This window comes from Xiphias gladius, chromosome 9 (assembly GCF_016859285.1).
Source record: "Xiphias gladius isolate SHS-SW01 ecotype Sanya breed wild chromosome 9, ASM1685928v1, whole genome shotgun sequence".
NCBI classification, from domain to species: Eukaryota; Metazoa; Chordata; class Actinopteri; order Istiophoriformes; family Xiphiidae; genus Xiphias; species Xiphias gladius.
This window is the reverse complement of record NC_053408.1, coordinates 12,294,633-12,311,586: the sequence shown is the minus strand read 5'-3', so window position 1 is coordinate 12,311,586 and position 16,954 is coordinate 12,294,633. Positions and strand designations below refer to the sequence as shown.

The window sequence follows — 16,954 nt, the reverse complement described above, 5'->3', positions numbered from 1 at the left end:
TCCAGCCTGAACATTAATGTGGATAAGGATCAACCCTTCTATTGTACATAGTAGAGGGTTCTGTGGTTGCTGCTAGCAGCCAGAAACCACAACAATGATCAGCTAATCAACAACAATCAAGTTGTGGCTTAATACCTGCATGGCACTGCAGTGTAATGCAAATTACTGTTGCAGAGAACCAACACTTTGCCTGTTTCCTCCGAGAAATTTTGGTAGAATTCTTCTAACTTTCACAAAATACATACATTTAAAAGCTTTAGATAACAATGGAGTAGGCAAGAAAGTTGAGAAAATCCAGCCAGGATCTAACAATGAATAAAAGTACCTTATCATTTTCATTAAATGTCACAGGCAAGCGTAACCCAACAGAGATATACATCAACACAATGAAAGTCATTTTCAGAATAAATGACTAAGTAGTCTACATGACTGGACCATGCCCACCTTCTTCCATCAGTGCTTAAAAGTAAATAAATAACCACATAAATGTAAATAAAATTGTTCTATTTTACTGTGAGTGAAATAAGGATTAGATTGGGTGTTTGTAGTCCACACCATCCACCGAACATGGAGTGACCTCAGTGGATGACTCACTATCTGCCAAGTCCGCATCTTGCTTCAACTGTGGCGAACATTCAACCTTTAAGGAACTACTATAGTTTCTAAATTGACTGAAGATGCTGAAGAGGCTTGTTTTGGCAGATGGTACACAGCAGAAAGGTTGCTGGAAATTGGCAAATAAGGCAGATAGGCATTTTCATTTTTGATGACAATCTCTCCCCCTCTTCCTGTCTTTACTTTCGGCTCAAGTATTAACGCAGATTCTTCCCCTGTTGGATAAAGAATTCTAAAGCCACATTCTATAGAAAGGAAGAGATTATCAGATGAAAGGATGAAACGTCACTTTTGATAAAGGGCACTGTCAGAAGTAGTTTAGTGTCATACCAAATTAACCTACACTCAGAGAAGTCTAGTCTCAAATCAATACACAAAACCAAGGTTAGCAATGATCGCCTGAATAACATATTTTCATTTTTATTCCCTGATTGTGAACCATTTCTGTAACAGTTTGTAATTTTAATTTTAATTTTAATTTCATTAATAATTTTTTGTGGGATAATATTGATTATTGCTTAGGGAGTGGAATGTTTAAGACACAATGATTATCTACTTTCTTTGAATCTTTCAGGGATATCGTGTTTGAGAACATAACAAGGCTTGGCTTTGATGACTTTAAAGACGATAAAATCTTTTATCTCCTCCAGTGGTCCTGTTCTTCCTGCATGATAAAAATACAATTCATAGCGGGGACTCCGGGTCAAATCAGAACAATTTTTACTGCCCCATAAATTTGGTTTGCTGCTAGACTTTACTACCATTATTCACAATCACATCAAACATCTGACAAAAGTCTACCTAGGTAGCTTATTGTAAAATACAAACTGCTACTACTATAACATAGACAACCATAAAAAAGCTATAAAACATTCAAGGCAAAATAATGCAACAGGCATGACATAATAAAATTAAGCCACTTTTACAAAAGTTGCAGAGTGTATCAAACATCAAGTATCACGGTGCTTCATAACAGTACATGTGAGCTATATTATTTAATCCTAGCAAGACTGCTAAGCCTGCTCTTACAGGCCACTTTCCGGTTTCCATATCAGGCAGCCACACAAATCTATAAAAATGATTTAATGAAATTAAACATTTATTATTATTCTGAAGCTATTTAAAAGAATTTATTCCTCAGTAAGAAAATATTTTTTGCACTTGCACAAAGTGCATGTACGGTTGCCTTAAATTATGATTATAATAACAATTTTGTCCAAGAGTATCCATGAAGTTGTATTTTTCCACCAAGCTGAAATCTTCATTATGATAACATCATCAGATTGGGTTGAGTGGTGGCTTAATAAATTATTACAAACTAATAGTGAAATCAGATTGATTTTTCAGTCCGAATTTGTAAAGTGATTTTAAAGTAAAACAACTCAGACGACACAGACGACAATTTATTTCGCCGCAGGTGTACAAGAGAGATGCACTGGCAGACTTAATTTAAGCTTCAGTTTATAACAAGCAGTGCACAGATTTCGTTCAACGCCAGTGGTTTTTCATGTTGTAGCTAATACACTACTTAAGATTACTGCCAAGCATCTTCTGGAGTAAACGATAAAACTTCAGAACTTGTATATATATGCTCCCTACCTCCCACACAGCCACTATATTTCAAGTGGTTTTTCTGTGATATTTACATCACCTTGCAGAGACCAGAAACTTGTAAGTACACTTTCAAACTAAACCTTCAGACTAAACATGTCTGCTTTTAAGTATTGAAATCAGTCTGCACTTTAAACGTCATTGGCGTGCAATGATAGTTGAGCATAAAAACAAAGGCTGACCTCATTTCCAATCCTGCTGTTCCACATTGCTAAACACTCACTGATCTTGCCACACTGAAAAGCAAACCATGGGTCTAGCATAATACCAACAAGGAAGAACAACATTTCCTCTAGTCATTTCAATCAATATTTTAAGAATTATTTACTGAGTAAATCATTGGTGAAAGTGCAATAGATCCCATTTCTATGTAAAAGTTAATACATGGCTATTGACCACAAAAATCTGCTTAACTGATAACTGGTATTGAAAAACATTAATGGCTCAAGCATAATATGGAGTATTGGTTTACATCTTCCTATGTTTATTCTGAACGCGGTGTAATATTTTTCATTATTATTACAGCACAACATAAATTTTAGTTTGATTGTTTATCAGGGGACAAATTGATTTTACCCATTTAAACCATTAAATAACCCAAACACAAATGAGAAATCAGATGAGAAATTCTGTAACGAGGAAATGAGGTTTCTGGAACCATGCCACTTTTCACTGTATAAAGCCTTGTTTCAGCCCTGCAGTTTTAGATGAATAATAGGGACAGCATATAGTATATCTAACAGGTGATTCATTTAAGGTGATTAGTTTAAGGCTCCCATTTATTTTTGGAACCTAACAGAATGGCCATACAAATCAGGTCGATTCTGCTGCTTTTGGGCATGATAAGTAAGTACATTTTTTTTTGGTTTATTTTTTTAATTCTATCTAACTAATCAATCCTGAGTTTTTGCATTCTTTCAAAAATAAGCTATATTTTACTCATCTGTCATATATGTTTCATTCACAGGTATGGTGACTCCTCAGGTTGTGAGTAAGTTCACATCTTTCTTCATGAAAGTTATTCAAGTTGAGGGTTTCAGGAAACTTTTTAAGAGCGGCACTGCTTCAACTTAATGTGTATTTTGAAGGCTCTAGTTTGTGTTGTTGTAGAAATGCATTACATTCTGCTGGGAGGTGTTTCTAATATTTTGTCTACCCCACATATATCAGTGAGGGTAAATTACATTTCCTCCATTTTCTGGGAATCAATATTATATATTTATGTTATGTATAATATATTTGTGTTCATTTTTTGTAACCTACCCTTCTTTCTAGGCCCCCTCTACCCAATATCTGGAACCAACAGCTCTGTATCAGACGATGGAAGTTCTCCACAAATTACCCTGCAGCAACCTTTTGTCTATTTTGGACAGACATATAATTACATTTATGTATGTAAAATTAACTTTGACAAAATTATGTACATATTTTATGTAGACCCAAAAAATATTTTCCTATCGAATTAAATTTTTCCACCGCTGATTAGAAGTTACTTCCAATACAATAAATTGCATATGTAATTTTTTTAAATTGAAATACAGTAGTAAATAAAAATAGTAGTTTGTATTTTGCAACATCAAATAAACAAACAAACAAACATAAAACAATACTATTATAGAATATTGGTCCTATTGCCAGGCAAAATCTAAGCCTGTGTATGTAGAAAATTGTAGCTGATGATTAGTACTTGTGTGTTGATTTAAAAAAAATCCTCTCCCTTTAGTTACATCTACTCATTTATATACAGGTCAACCACAATGGACACCTGACCTTTACTGAACCATTGCAAAGTTACACACCTCAACGGTTTCCATCACATGGATCCATAGACATCATTGCTCCATTCTGGGTAGATTTGGACAACACAAATGGTGGAATCTACTACAACCAATACACCAGCGGTAGTGTCCTCCAGCAAGCTACACGGGACATTAACACCTATTTCCCGAGCATGAACTTCAATGCCAACTGGGTCTTTGTTGCAACATGGTTTGAGGTGTCCTACTATTCATTTACAGGAACAGTAAGTCAACTTAATTCAGCATCACCCAAAAAAAGGACCTCTTGAATGTTGATTATACCTTGAGATATATAAAGACCTACATTACGTTCTGTGACAGATTTAATGCAAAATCCATCTCACAAATGTGTTATCAATGATTGTAGTGATGATATTGCAATTCAAATTCATTTTCTCTGAACATTTATTCTGGGGTAAAAAAGTGACACCTGCTGCCCCAAAGTGCAGTTTCTGTACATAAGGCATTTTGCATTCCATAATGTTGTTTAAATTGTAGGTTGTTTAAATTAATTGTGAATACAATTAACTGGAAAAGGGACATAGAAGTGTGAAATAATAAATAACTTACTTACAGTGATAACTGGGACAAGTGTAACAAAGTGTTTCTGAATTACAGTATATACAGTAGAGCAAACTTTACATATGACAATTCATTCATACTTTTCAGCAATCAACTGTCCAAGCCGTGTTGATCTCTGGAGACCAGTACTCATTCTTGCTGATGAACTATGGGATAATAGCCGCAACTGATTTGGACGTGCAGGTCAGATTCACTTCAGTTATGATATGTATATTTAGTTGCCATGACTAAATTAATTTTTATCACTTGTATTTGCAGGCTGGCTATGATACAGTTAACTCTTCTCACCATTTTACCATCCCTGGATCCTTCTCTACCAATGCAACAGGCATTAACTCAAATTTCCGCCTGAGCAGCAATGTCAATGTACCTGGTCGTTGGGCCTTCCAGACAGACCATGGATCAAGAGGCTGCACTTTTAATGGTAAGATCAGATACAGAGTGTGATTACTATTGTTTGCTTTATCTGTAGCAGAGTTCTGCAATGGCCTAAAATCAAGACCTGAACCCAGCCCATATCAGCACCTTTCAGATGTGACCTAACCGAGCCCGCCTGGTACCACTAAATTTGATACTAAAGACCCAAGATCGGGGGCTATATTTTTGTTATTTCTTCTTCAAACACAAAGTCCTTTGCTAGCTTTGGCCTGACAGAAAGGCTTTCCCACAAATAAGAATAATAAACAATAAGTTATCTGTTTAATGGTGGTACTACACACCTTGCAGTAAACTACCATCATGTGGCACCATATCATTAGATTTTTAAATCGTTGTCCTGTAATTTCCCAAGGGCCTTATATCCTGACTACAAAAATCCACACACTTGAAAGATTGGCAATGCTGTCTGTGATTGAGATGCACATAGCCAGTGAGGTTTTAATCTGTTCTCAAAACAGGGTCATTACCTTTTTACAATGCAATGGCCTTTCCTGAATCATTTTGAGTTTTTAAGAAGTGCTGCTTTTGCAAGTTTTTTGCTTTTTTAAAAATCTATTACTGGCCACTATCTCATCAGCAGCATGCAACACATATGCTCTGTTTCTCTCGCTCTTATCTGAGTTATAATCTCAGTGTGTTTGCAACAACAGTTGTCCATTATTGTCTACAATGCACAGTTGTTTGTACTGGTATGACGTAAAACAATTCACTCACAAATGAAATGGTTTAAATGTAATGGTGTCTGCACATATTAGTCTATACCTTAAAGTGACCATTTACTTTGATTCCTTTCAAGGTGAACCCGTGCAGCTCGGTGACTCATTCTGGAGTGACAGTACCTGTGCAGAGAAGTGCACCTGCACCTCAGCAGGTCTGCAGTGTCTCAGGCAACCCTGCTCCTTTTCCCAAATCTGCCGGCCAAGTGCTTTCCAGTTCTCTTGCCAGACGGTGCAGAGAGGCACCTGCACTATAAGTGGTGATCCACATTACTATACCTTTGACAACACAGTGTTTCACTTTCAGGGCACCTGCGCTTACGTTCTCTCAGAACAATGTGGTCGTGGACTGCCCTACTATCGAGTAGAGGGCAAGAATGAGCACCGGGGCAGCACTCGTGTCTCTTGGACACGACTGGTCAAAGTGTTTGTTTACAATGAAACAATTGAGCTTATCAAGGGACATCATGGTAAAGCCAAGGTTGGTGATTTTGACTGGTGTTAGACTCAGTGCTTCTTAATGTAAGAGACCAAATATATTTTTGCTACACTTGACATACTTCTGTGTTTACAGGTTAATGGAAATTTTGCTGCCACTCCGTTCTACCTCAATAATGGGACTGTCCAGGTTTATGAGTCAGGTTTTTCTGTGATCATCAGTACTGTCTTTGGCTTGGAAGTTTCTTATGACACAAATCATTATGTCAGGATCAGTGTGCCCTACACCTACCAGAATGCAACATGTGGCCTGTGTGGAAACTTCAATAATAATCCCAGGGATGACTTTCGAACACGCCAAGGCGAGCTTGTGAACTCGGATGAGTTGTTTGCCAACAGTTGGCAAGCATCAGGGGATGATGACCCTGGTTGTGAGGTGCAGTGTGGAGGGCTGGACTGCGCTGCCTGCACTGATGATCAGACAGCTTTATACAGCAATACTGACCATTGTGGTATCCTCCAGAGCAGTTCTGGACCGTTTGCTGCTTGCCATCAACGACTTCCCCCACAAACCTTTGTGCAGAGTTGTGTGTATGATCTGTGTGTAGGAGGAGGGTACCAGCCCATTATGTGTCAAGCCCTAAATGCTTACGCAAGTCAGTGTCAACAGAATGGTATCCATCTGCCAAGTTGGAGGCAACCAGGCTTTTGTGGTATGTCTGTCAGTCATTCAACATTATTTAAACATATCATTTCAAAATGCCGATGAGGACAATATAAATATTGTTTGCTTTTGTTTAGAAATCCTCTGCCCAGCCAACAGCCACTTTGAGTCCCAAGGCACAGGATGTCCATCTACCTGTGTCAATCCAAATTCCACCCACAGCTGCCCTCTCCCTGCCCAGGAGAGCTGCATCTGCAATTCAGGCTACATCCTCAGTGCTGGAGTCTGCGTCCCTCATGCTGAGTGTGGCTGCAGCTTTGAGGGCCGCTACTACCGCTCTGGAGAAACTGTAATACTAGATGAAGACTGTGGAAGACGTTGTAGCTGCAGTTACGGCTCCATGACCTGTCGCCCACATGGTTGTGGTCCACTTCAATCTTGCAGTGTGGAGGAGGGAGAAAGAGGATGCAGATCTAACAGCTATGCAACATGCTGGACAAGCGGCCCAGGGTCATATCATACATTTGATGGACTGACATACCATTATCCTGGGGCCTGTCGACTGACTCTTGCCAAAGTGATGGGATTGTCTGATCACCCCCACTTTGTGGTGACAGCAGAGAAAGTGCCCAAAGGCCAGCAGGGTTTTGCCAGGCTGCTAAAGTTTGAGGCAGAGGGAACACAAGTCTCCATTGAGATGACAGATAGCAGCAGAGTACAAGTAAGTGATTGGAACTTTTTTGAAAAAACAGATTCTTAATGTGGTATGTCAGCCATCTTCAAAGTGTGTACTACTGTTTTTTCTTTTCTAATAGCACATACCTTTGTTTAAATCTATTTAACTACAAAGTATGAAACTGAATGGCTCTTTAGGTTAACGGTCAGCTGATCGGACTTCCATTCAGCTCAACATCCAACCGAATCCAAATCTACCACAGCAGCATTCACAGCATCATCCTTCGCACCTCCTTTGGTGTGACTGTGCAGACAGTTTGGCCTCACTTTGTGCGTGTCACTACACCTGGTATCTACACTGGTTCACTGGGTGGACTCTGTGGTAACTACAATGGTCACTCACATGACGACTTCCACACACCCAATGGCATTCTTGTCAACAGTTCCCAGGTCTTTGGAGACAGTTGGCGAGATGGCTCCCTTGCTGCACACTGCGTGGAAAGTGTACATACGAATTACAGTTCTATTGAGAACTGTAGCATTATTGGCTCACCACAAGGGCCATTTACTCAGTGTTGGGCCATGGTAGACCCCCGGCAGCATGTGGATGTATGTTTGGAGATCATTAGGGCCTCTAGAGATCCAGCATCGGCACTATGTGAGGTCCTACGAGATTATGCACTAATGTGTCAACAGAAGGGCGTAGCCCTGGGACACTGGAGGAATGCAACTGGCTGTGGTAAGCATTTTCCTTCTGTTGGATTAAGTTTGGATATGATATAAAAATATGTAAGGACCTTTTTATATCAACCTGTTTGTTCCTGTTTTTTTGTCCTCCAGAGCAAACCTGCCCTTTAAACAGCCATTATGAACTCTGTGGAACCACTTGTCCCTCCACCTGCCCCAGCCTCTCTTTTCCTTTCACCTGTGATGCTGTGTGCCAGGATGGGTGCCAGTGTGATGATGGTTTTATCCTCAATGGCGACCAGTGCGTGCCACCAATATCCTGCGGATGCCGTCACCTTGGACGCTATCTGCAAGGTGGTGAACAGTTCTGGGATGGTGAGGAATGTCAGAGCTTGTGTACCTGTAATGGCACAACTGGGACAGTCCACTGTTTTCCCAACTCCTGTGGTCCACAGGAGTCCTGCCGTGTGGTGGGGGGTGAGTATGGTTGCCATCCCAACCCTCATGGCACCTGCTCTGCTTCTGGAGATCCCCACTACCTCACATTTGATGGCAAGGCTTATGACTTTCAGGGAAGTTGCCGCTATGTTCTCGCGAGTCCTTGTAATGCTACTGATGGACTCCACCAATTTTCAGTGGAAGCTAAGAATGAGCCATGGAATGGGTTGCCAGTTTCAATCACAGCTCAAGTTTTTGTGAATTTGTGGGGCTATGAAGTGCTTATATCAAGAGAAAAAAGAGGTGTGGTTGAGGTAAGTTGTTAAAATCATTTCTGAAATTCTTCATCAGATAACTGGTAAGCATAATTTAGATTTAGTGTTAATGTAATTGTAAACATTTGACAGCTACAGCGATTCCCATGACGTAGTGAATAACACAGAAAGATAAACAAGAGTTTACTGCAAGTATGTGAAATCTCAATTAGAAAAAAAAGTTTTTTATGCACTATTTCTTAAGAGACAGTCAGAAGAATAACAACGTGAGAAAGTTGTAAAAAGCACAACTGATATTTCTTCCAATGTCTCTTTTAGGTCAATGGAGTGACCAGAAACTTACCTATTCTCTTGAATGGAAGTCATGTGTCTATCTATGCAAGTGGATCTCGTGTAATTGTCAGAACTGATTTTGGCTTGAGTGTCACCTATGATGGATATAGTACAGTGTATCTCTCTTTACCTGCAAATTACAGGTATGAAAACTATATTTTCAAATGTATTTAAGCCATTGAATAACCACCCATATTCTAATATATGACACCGCATATATTTAATTATTGTCACCAACACAGAGGAAAAACATGTGGACTTTGCGGAAACTTCAACGGAAACCCAAATGATGAGTTCCACACCCCATCAGGAACAATAGTCAACACTCCAAATGAGTTTGGGACAGCTTGGAAGGTGGCAGGCAACTACACCTGCAGTGATGGGTGTGGTTCCTCCTGCCCACAGTGTACCAATGAGCAACCTGCTAGAGCTCAGTGTGAGTTGATTCAAGCAGCCGACGGCCCCTTCAGCTTCTGCCATGAGCAGGTGGACCCAGCGCCATATTTCAACGACTGTGTGTTTGATGTTTGTGTGTCGGGAAGTGAGGGCCAAGATCTTCTGTGCAGGGCGATTCAAGCGTATGTCACTGCCTGTCAGTCTGCCAATGTTCGAATCTACCCTTGGAGACAGAACACCACTTGCAGTGAGTCAACCCGTGAATTCATCATTTAATACTAAAAAATTCCAAAAATTGAGTAACCATTAACCTAAGAGGGGCTTTGTGAAATAATATGCTTACAAACTGTATCTAGTTCACAACCATCTGATAGCTGCCATTTCTTCTCTCACCTATTAAGGACTGGACTGTCCAACCAACAGCCATTATGAGCTGTGTGGTACCGACTGTGGCCACACCTGTGCCAGCAGCATTGATGCTACCTGTGAGCAGTTTTGCTCTGAGGGATGTTTCTGTGATGAGGGTTTTCAGAGGAGTGGGACGAGGTGTGTTCCTGTGGAAAGCTGTGGCTGCCAATATGATGGCTTCTACTATAATGTAAGTCATGGCCCAGTAAATACAAAATAATCTGCAGAGTTAGTATGTGACATGAAATGACTGCCACCGTAATACTCTAAGCTTCAGGAGCAGTAAAATCCTCATAATATTTTAAACTGCTGTGAAGTGTTTTGACATCTGATTAAACCTTATAACTCATGGATCTATTAAAACAAGTGGACTTCATGGATCATATTTCATTCTCTCACCAGTACTGAAGCCACTCAACTCAACACTACTAACACAGCCTCTTGCATTTCTATATTGTAGCGCTGTTTCTAGTCTGAGGGTCCACTTACTGCAGCAAAAAGTCCTGCTCATCACAGTAGACAGAAACAATCGTTGCCCTTTTTGTCGCTTTTAAGAACTTTTAAGGGCTTTTGAAATAGTGGCCTCTGCGTGGATCAGAGCCAAGGAGTTTTTGGCACTGCAGTTTTGATGGGGCCCTTGATCTAGCTAATCTAGGCATATCATATTAGATTTAAATTAGCATAATCTGATGCTGGATTTCCCATTCCTATATAAAATTAATTTCAGTTTTGATTTAATATGATGATTTCAATTAGACACAAAAACCTTAAATAAACCACACTGATGTTTACCCACTAATTAAACAATAAAGCTGAAGAAGGACCAACTGTCCGGGCAGCCTAAGCATAAAGCAAACAAATGGAAAACAGTGTACACTTTACTCAGTAACCAAGTGATAGGGGCAACAGTGGGGCCAATAGGCAGAAGAATGAAAGAGATGTTAATCAAATGATGATAAATAATAACAATCACAGGGCAGAAAGCTGGCCTGATCACCAAGGCAGGTGAAGGAGCACGACACACGCACACAGGACACACAGCAACAAAGAGATAAAGAAGAGACCTGTAGAAAAAAAATTATTCCTGACCTCCTTTCTAGAAAGGTCGATGGGGGCCGTTCATGTGTGCACACTTCTCCATGACACTGCCTGTCCATTAATCCAATAATGAATTCCCTTTCCATTGACGAGCGGGACGTTCATCGTCCTCATTGGTCTGTTTGGAGAAGTTTTACTGAGACTCATGGTGAGGAATTTGAGCAGAGTAAAAGGGATAATGTTTACAGGTATGCTAGATAGAATGGCACAAACATTTTGATTAACGCCAGCTTTTTACGAGGATACTATTAAAATTGGTTGACGGCAGTCTGACATGCGCAGTGAGGCTTTTCCCCCTTGTGGAAGACCAGCATTACTTTACCTCCACGCACGCCTCTTTGTACTGAATACTAGATGGGCCGTATTTATGTTGATAAAATAGACAAATTGATAAAATGACAATGGAATAAATAAGATTAAAAATATGAATAGGAAGTAAAATAAATAAATATTAAACAAAAAATATTAAGTACTTCTCCCTAAGTTAAATAAATACTTCAATGAAATGAATAAATAAATCAAATATATATCCAAGTATATATGTATCAACTGAAATAAATTTATATGTTTACAATTATAAAACTTCATTCCAACTTTATTCTACATGTTTTAATATATTTATTATCTATTTTAAGGCTGGAGTTTAAACATTTATTTCACTGTGTTCTTTTTCTTTATTTTTTCCTGCAAAGGACTGTTTTATTTATTTCATTTATTTCAGTATTACGCTTACTTGTCAATCAACCTCTGCGGGTGGAATCAACTATTATGATTGGTTGCTCTGTCACTTGGCAGATTCAGAACTATATTAGTCATGTCCCAGGAAACCTGTCCAGTCAGCCAGCAGGACCCTGGACCTGGCTCACCTAAACAGAATGCAATTCATTTTGACTATTAATTAGACATTTGCATTTCCTTCTTTTATCTTGTCAAATTGTCTCCTGTGAAAAAAGTCTGTTCATTGATTTGGCCTAATATGTGGCGTGTATCTCTTTTTCTCACATGCTACAGGCTGGTGAGTCATTCTGGATAGAAGGTTGCTCCCAGCGATGTGAATGCCAGGCTCCCAATGACCTGCGCTGCTCTGCTACATCTTGCACTCCTGCACAAGAGTGCACTGTCAGAAATGGCCAGCTGGGCTGTTTTGATTCAATGTCTACTTGTACTGTGTGGGGGGACCCACACTACATCACCTTTGACGGGGCACTAGTTCATTTCCAGGGCACGTGCTCATACATCATCACTGAGAGTGTGAGCCACGGCACCAATGAAACCCAGTTTCAGGTAGCAGCCACCAATAATCACCGTGGCAACAACCGTGTGTCGTTTGTATCAGCAGTGGATATATACCTCTCAAATCAACCAGAGAGTGCATACATCAGGATTGGACCAAACAGAAGAGTAAAGGTAAACATGTTATTATTTTATGTAACTCTATATCTGTCTGGTATCAGCATAGATCACAACAAATGCCCAAAGCTCTTGTCCATCTCTCTCTAATCTCTTGGTCTTCCAGGTAAATGGAACTGAGGTCTCTCTTCCAACCACCACAGGAACCTTAGCTACGGTTGTAAGGCAGGGAAGCTACATAGTGGTCAATGCCATTGACCTGACAGTTCAGTTTGATGGCCAGAGTACCCTACTGGTCAGAATTGCCCAACACTGTCAAAACAGAGTCACTGGTATGTGTGGAAACTTCAACAGTGATCCTGCAGATGACAAAGTCTTACCCAATGGCACACTGGCACAAAACGACAATGAGTTTGGACACAGCTGGAAGGCACCCACAAGCCAACCAGGGTGAGCTGTTATGAAAAGCCATGTAGGATAATTTTATGAATACTGCAGCAGACACTAATGGCATCATGATATTTCTTTTTCTAGATGTGGATTCACAGATGATGAAAATGGTGATGGATTGAACAACTGCACCTTCAGGGAAGAATTTTCCGAGCTCTGTAGCATCATCACAAACACCAGTGGCCCATTCAGAGCCTGTCACTTGCACCTTGACCCCCAGCCATTTTTCAGTTCCTGTGTCTATGATCTCTGCCTCTACACTCCAGCTAATGGCATGCTGTGTTCTGCCATCTCAGCCTACGAGAGAACCTGCTCTGTTTTGGGGTTGAACATCTCAGAGTGGCGCCCAGCTTTGCAATGTGGTATGTTTGCAGTGGGCTGATAAAGGAGAAAAATTGGTGTTCCTAAGAAGGTTGATCTTGCAGTAAGTGGCATCTTCTCTCTTATCCATTGTGTTTCAGTTTCCTTACTCTTTTCCTCATTGTTTCTCCAGTTGAGTCAGACCCCTGTGAAGAGCAGGACTGCTCAGAGTATGAGTGGTGTGGTGAGAAGGATGGGGTTTACAGCTGCTTCTGTGATGAACACCACCATCGGCCTAACAATGAGAGCTATGGTGAGGGCAAATCCCACTGAAACACTCCTCTTTCAGTAATAACTGCTCTGTGTTTATTGTATCTAGTCAACTTTGCTATCTCTAACTTTACCATACCAGACGACAGTAGTCAAGGCTTTCAGCAACATGATTTTCATATTTAAAACTGAATATCACTGACTTTAACTTAAAAAGTCACCTACTACAAATCCATCAGTTTGTTTTTACAACCTCAAACATATTATACTGTCACTTGCACCTAAACTTTTGTTTCTTTGTCTTTCATAGACTCATCCATCACTTGTGTCAGTAGTTCAGGCACCATGTCTGTGTCACGCTGCCAGCTGTTTGAAGCTGGCTTCCATCCTGGCACTCTACACCTGCGGGAAGACTCCTGCAATGGTACTCTCCAGGACGGACGACTAGTGTTCCACTTTAACAATGACGACCAGCTCTGTGGGACAATTCTCAGGGTACAGTCCATACATTTTATTAACATGGTCTACACAGCATTTTAGATGTAAACGTCTCCAATGCTCAGCTTTATACTGTATACATAATGAAGCACACTGCATAAAAAATATACTCTACTGTTGTCTTATTCTCACAGAGCAACGGGACCCATTTCATCTATGAGAATACCATCCAAGGGGATGTGGACCATCACGAGGGCCTCATTAGCCGCGAGAAGAGCATTCATCTGCGCTTCTCCTGTGAATATCCTCTGGCCCAGGCCCAGTCCCTGTCCATGGATGTGGGCATCAACCCTGTAGAGAGGTGATAACCACAATACCACCTCGCTTGCATGGTTCCTCTGATTAATTTTTTGGTTAACTTAAGTCCTGGTGACTAAAGCGCAGCTTGCTTTTGAAAGAGAACATAGTTGTGTTGTAGTGTATGACATTATTTAGCTGGTCTTCAGCTATGTAAGAGGTCAACACTGCATCATCATCATGACCTAATAATCTAATGTCCTTTGGACTTGTTTGAGCTCTGTCAGTCACCTCATGTTGAAAATATCAACGTTCTGATTGCAAAACATTTATTATAACTGACAAAGTGCGTCTACTTGGCATTAAGCCTACTACTGTATGATCCATCTTTGTACATACAACAGATTAGATCAATAAATTGCTTAAGAGTTAAAGTCCTTTTCCATGGGGTATAAGTTATGTACTCCCTTTATTTCTGTTCCTAATTTTGTGAATATTTTACACATAAACCTATATTGTAGATGTTTATACTTAGAAACCAATTGTTTCTTTTCACCTTTAATAACATTGAGTAATGTTTTTCTGTAGCATTGTGAACAAGAAGCTTCCATCTGGCCAAGGTAGCTATCAGATGAGAATGATCGTCTACCAGGATGCTGGCTTCCGTTTCCCCCTGACCAGAAACAGAAACCTAGAGAAAGAAATAGATCAGAGGTTGTACATCGAAGTGCAGACAGAGGGAATCGATGAACACCAGATCTCCACCATTTTGGACTCTTGCTGGGCAACACCTTTCAGTGACGCCAGCTACCCTGTCCGCTGGGATCTCATTAGTGCACAGTAAGGCAGTTATTTCAATCTATCCTTGTGATTGCACACTGATTCACAAATTCCCCCTACTGAATCTGGAAAGGCTACATATGAAGTATCCCTAGGAGGGCTTCTTTAATTCATTCCAGCCATCTTCTCTATTACAGCTTACTTTACTTTATAGTCTGACCAATAAAATTGTAACTTCTACCACCTTTCCTGTCTCCCAGGTGTCCTAATCCAGCAGATGGCACAGTAGAGCTGGTTCAGAATGGCATCTCCACTGTGGCTAGATTCTCCTTTGGGATGTTCACCTTTACCAACTTTTCATCCATCTACCTGCACTGCAAAGTCCATCTATGCCTTTTGAGAGACAACAACTGCACAGCTGTATGTACAACTTTACTTGTGTGTAGTTGTCGTAAGATTGGAAGAATCACCCTGTATACAACCTGTTTGATTGTTGTAGCTGCTGTAATTTTCTATGGCTAAAAAATTTAAGATGAAAACTTGTCATATTGTTTTCCTGCAGCATTGCTACCCTGGTTATCACACAAGAGTGGCAAGGGATATTTCTCACCATGACACTGAGGCCATCTCACTAGGACCATTAGTCCTCAAACCAGGTAACTCTTACATTTTCATAACCTGTATTCTTGTTGATGACATAATCTACATTATAATCAGTGGATTATAAATTTATTAACTTACTTTGAAAAATATCTCTCTTAGAACTGAATAAATGCAGAGTACAGAGGCTCGAATGTGTCTTAAATGACATTGCAACAGTGTTCGTCCACAAGAAAACTTACCATTTGTCTTATTTTACCACTGAAGTTAGATTTTGGATCTTCTCTTGCAGACAAAATGATGAAACAGAGCAGCGCTTCAGGCCAGTTGACCTCCGTGGTGACCCTGATAGTCAGTTTGCTAACTGCCAAAACTCTGATCTAGAGAGATCAATGATAGACACACACACACACACACACACACACACACACACACACACACACACACACACACACACACACACACACACACACACACACACACACACACACACACACACACACACACACACACACAGTAAACAGATAAATGTATATGCATTACGCTACAATATAGCAATCAGTCAACAATAGCTTAATCACTGTGCATCAACTTAAGGACTGCTGGACATTTTTCTCCATTGTAATCTACTTAAAATAGCGTAAGACTAATACATCCCATAAATTTCTCCTGAATTGTGTTCCTCTCCGAGAGGTCTTGTTTAAAATTGTGGTGTTTTTTCTTTCCAACGTTAGAGGGCAGCATGAGATCATATACACATTACACACACTCAACACCTGGTGCTCACCTTTTTATATTCAGTACAATGTTTATCAGTTGTATCATCAGAGGTTTTCAAATGATATTTGCTATCATTAAATCAATATTTTGTTAGTGGAAGTCTGATGGTGGAAAATTACTAATGAAAATGAAAATTATAAATGAAGTCATTAATGTCTGAAATATGAATCTTATTGTATAAATTTTAAACTAAAAATATACCCTGGGCTGTAGATTACCTTGTCTTCTACATTTTCTTTTAATAAAAATGGTGTTTACTTAAAGTTTGGACTTATTTCTTGAAATTGTTTAGAAGCATTTAATAATACTACCACGTAAATAAGCAAACTACACTATGCTACCATCACATGTTCTGTGCAGGACAAATAAATCTAATAATCACAATCCAACCCATTAATACAAGATGGTTTTTCGTTTGACATGAAATAAACTGTCAGTGATACAAGTGGTCAGGTTTCCATCTTTTGTGCTGAACCTCCTTTGTTGGGCCGAGCGTGGAGACTGACAAAGCTGATA

The 16,954-nt window shown here is 39.9% G+C and overlaps 1 protein-coding gene across 1 annotated transcript; it reads left to right on the top strand.

Annotated features, from left to right (window-relative positions):
- Positions 1-3,026: 3,026 nt before the first annotated feature.
- Positions 3,027-16,042, top strand: LOC120794684 (alpha-tectorin-like). The gene is made up of 24 exons (XM_040135938.1): positions 3,027-3,072; positions 3,194-3,217; positions 3,502-3,617; positions 3,974-4,249; positions 4,695-4,790; positions 4,866-5,031; positions 5,842-6,242; positions 6,336-6,912; positions 7,001-7,584; positions 7,737-8,277; positions 8,379-8,977; positions 9,257-9,414; positions 9,514-9,914; positions 10,069-10,265; positions 12,185-12,580; positions 12,690-12,973; positions 13,058-13,335; positions 13,467-13,586; positions 13,854-14,038; positions 14,176-14,342; positions 14,867-15,118; positions 15,319-15,478; positions 15,621-15,746; positions 15,968-16,042. Exons 1-24 carry the CDS (start codon positions 3,027-3,029, stop codon positions 16,040-16,042), a joined length of 6,225 nt encoding a protein of 2,074 aa, XP_039991872.1.
- The last annotated feature ends 912 nt before the right edge of the window (positions 16,043-16,954 follow it).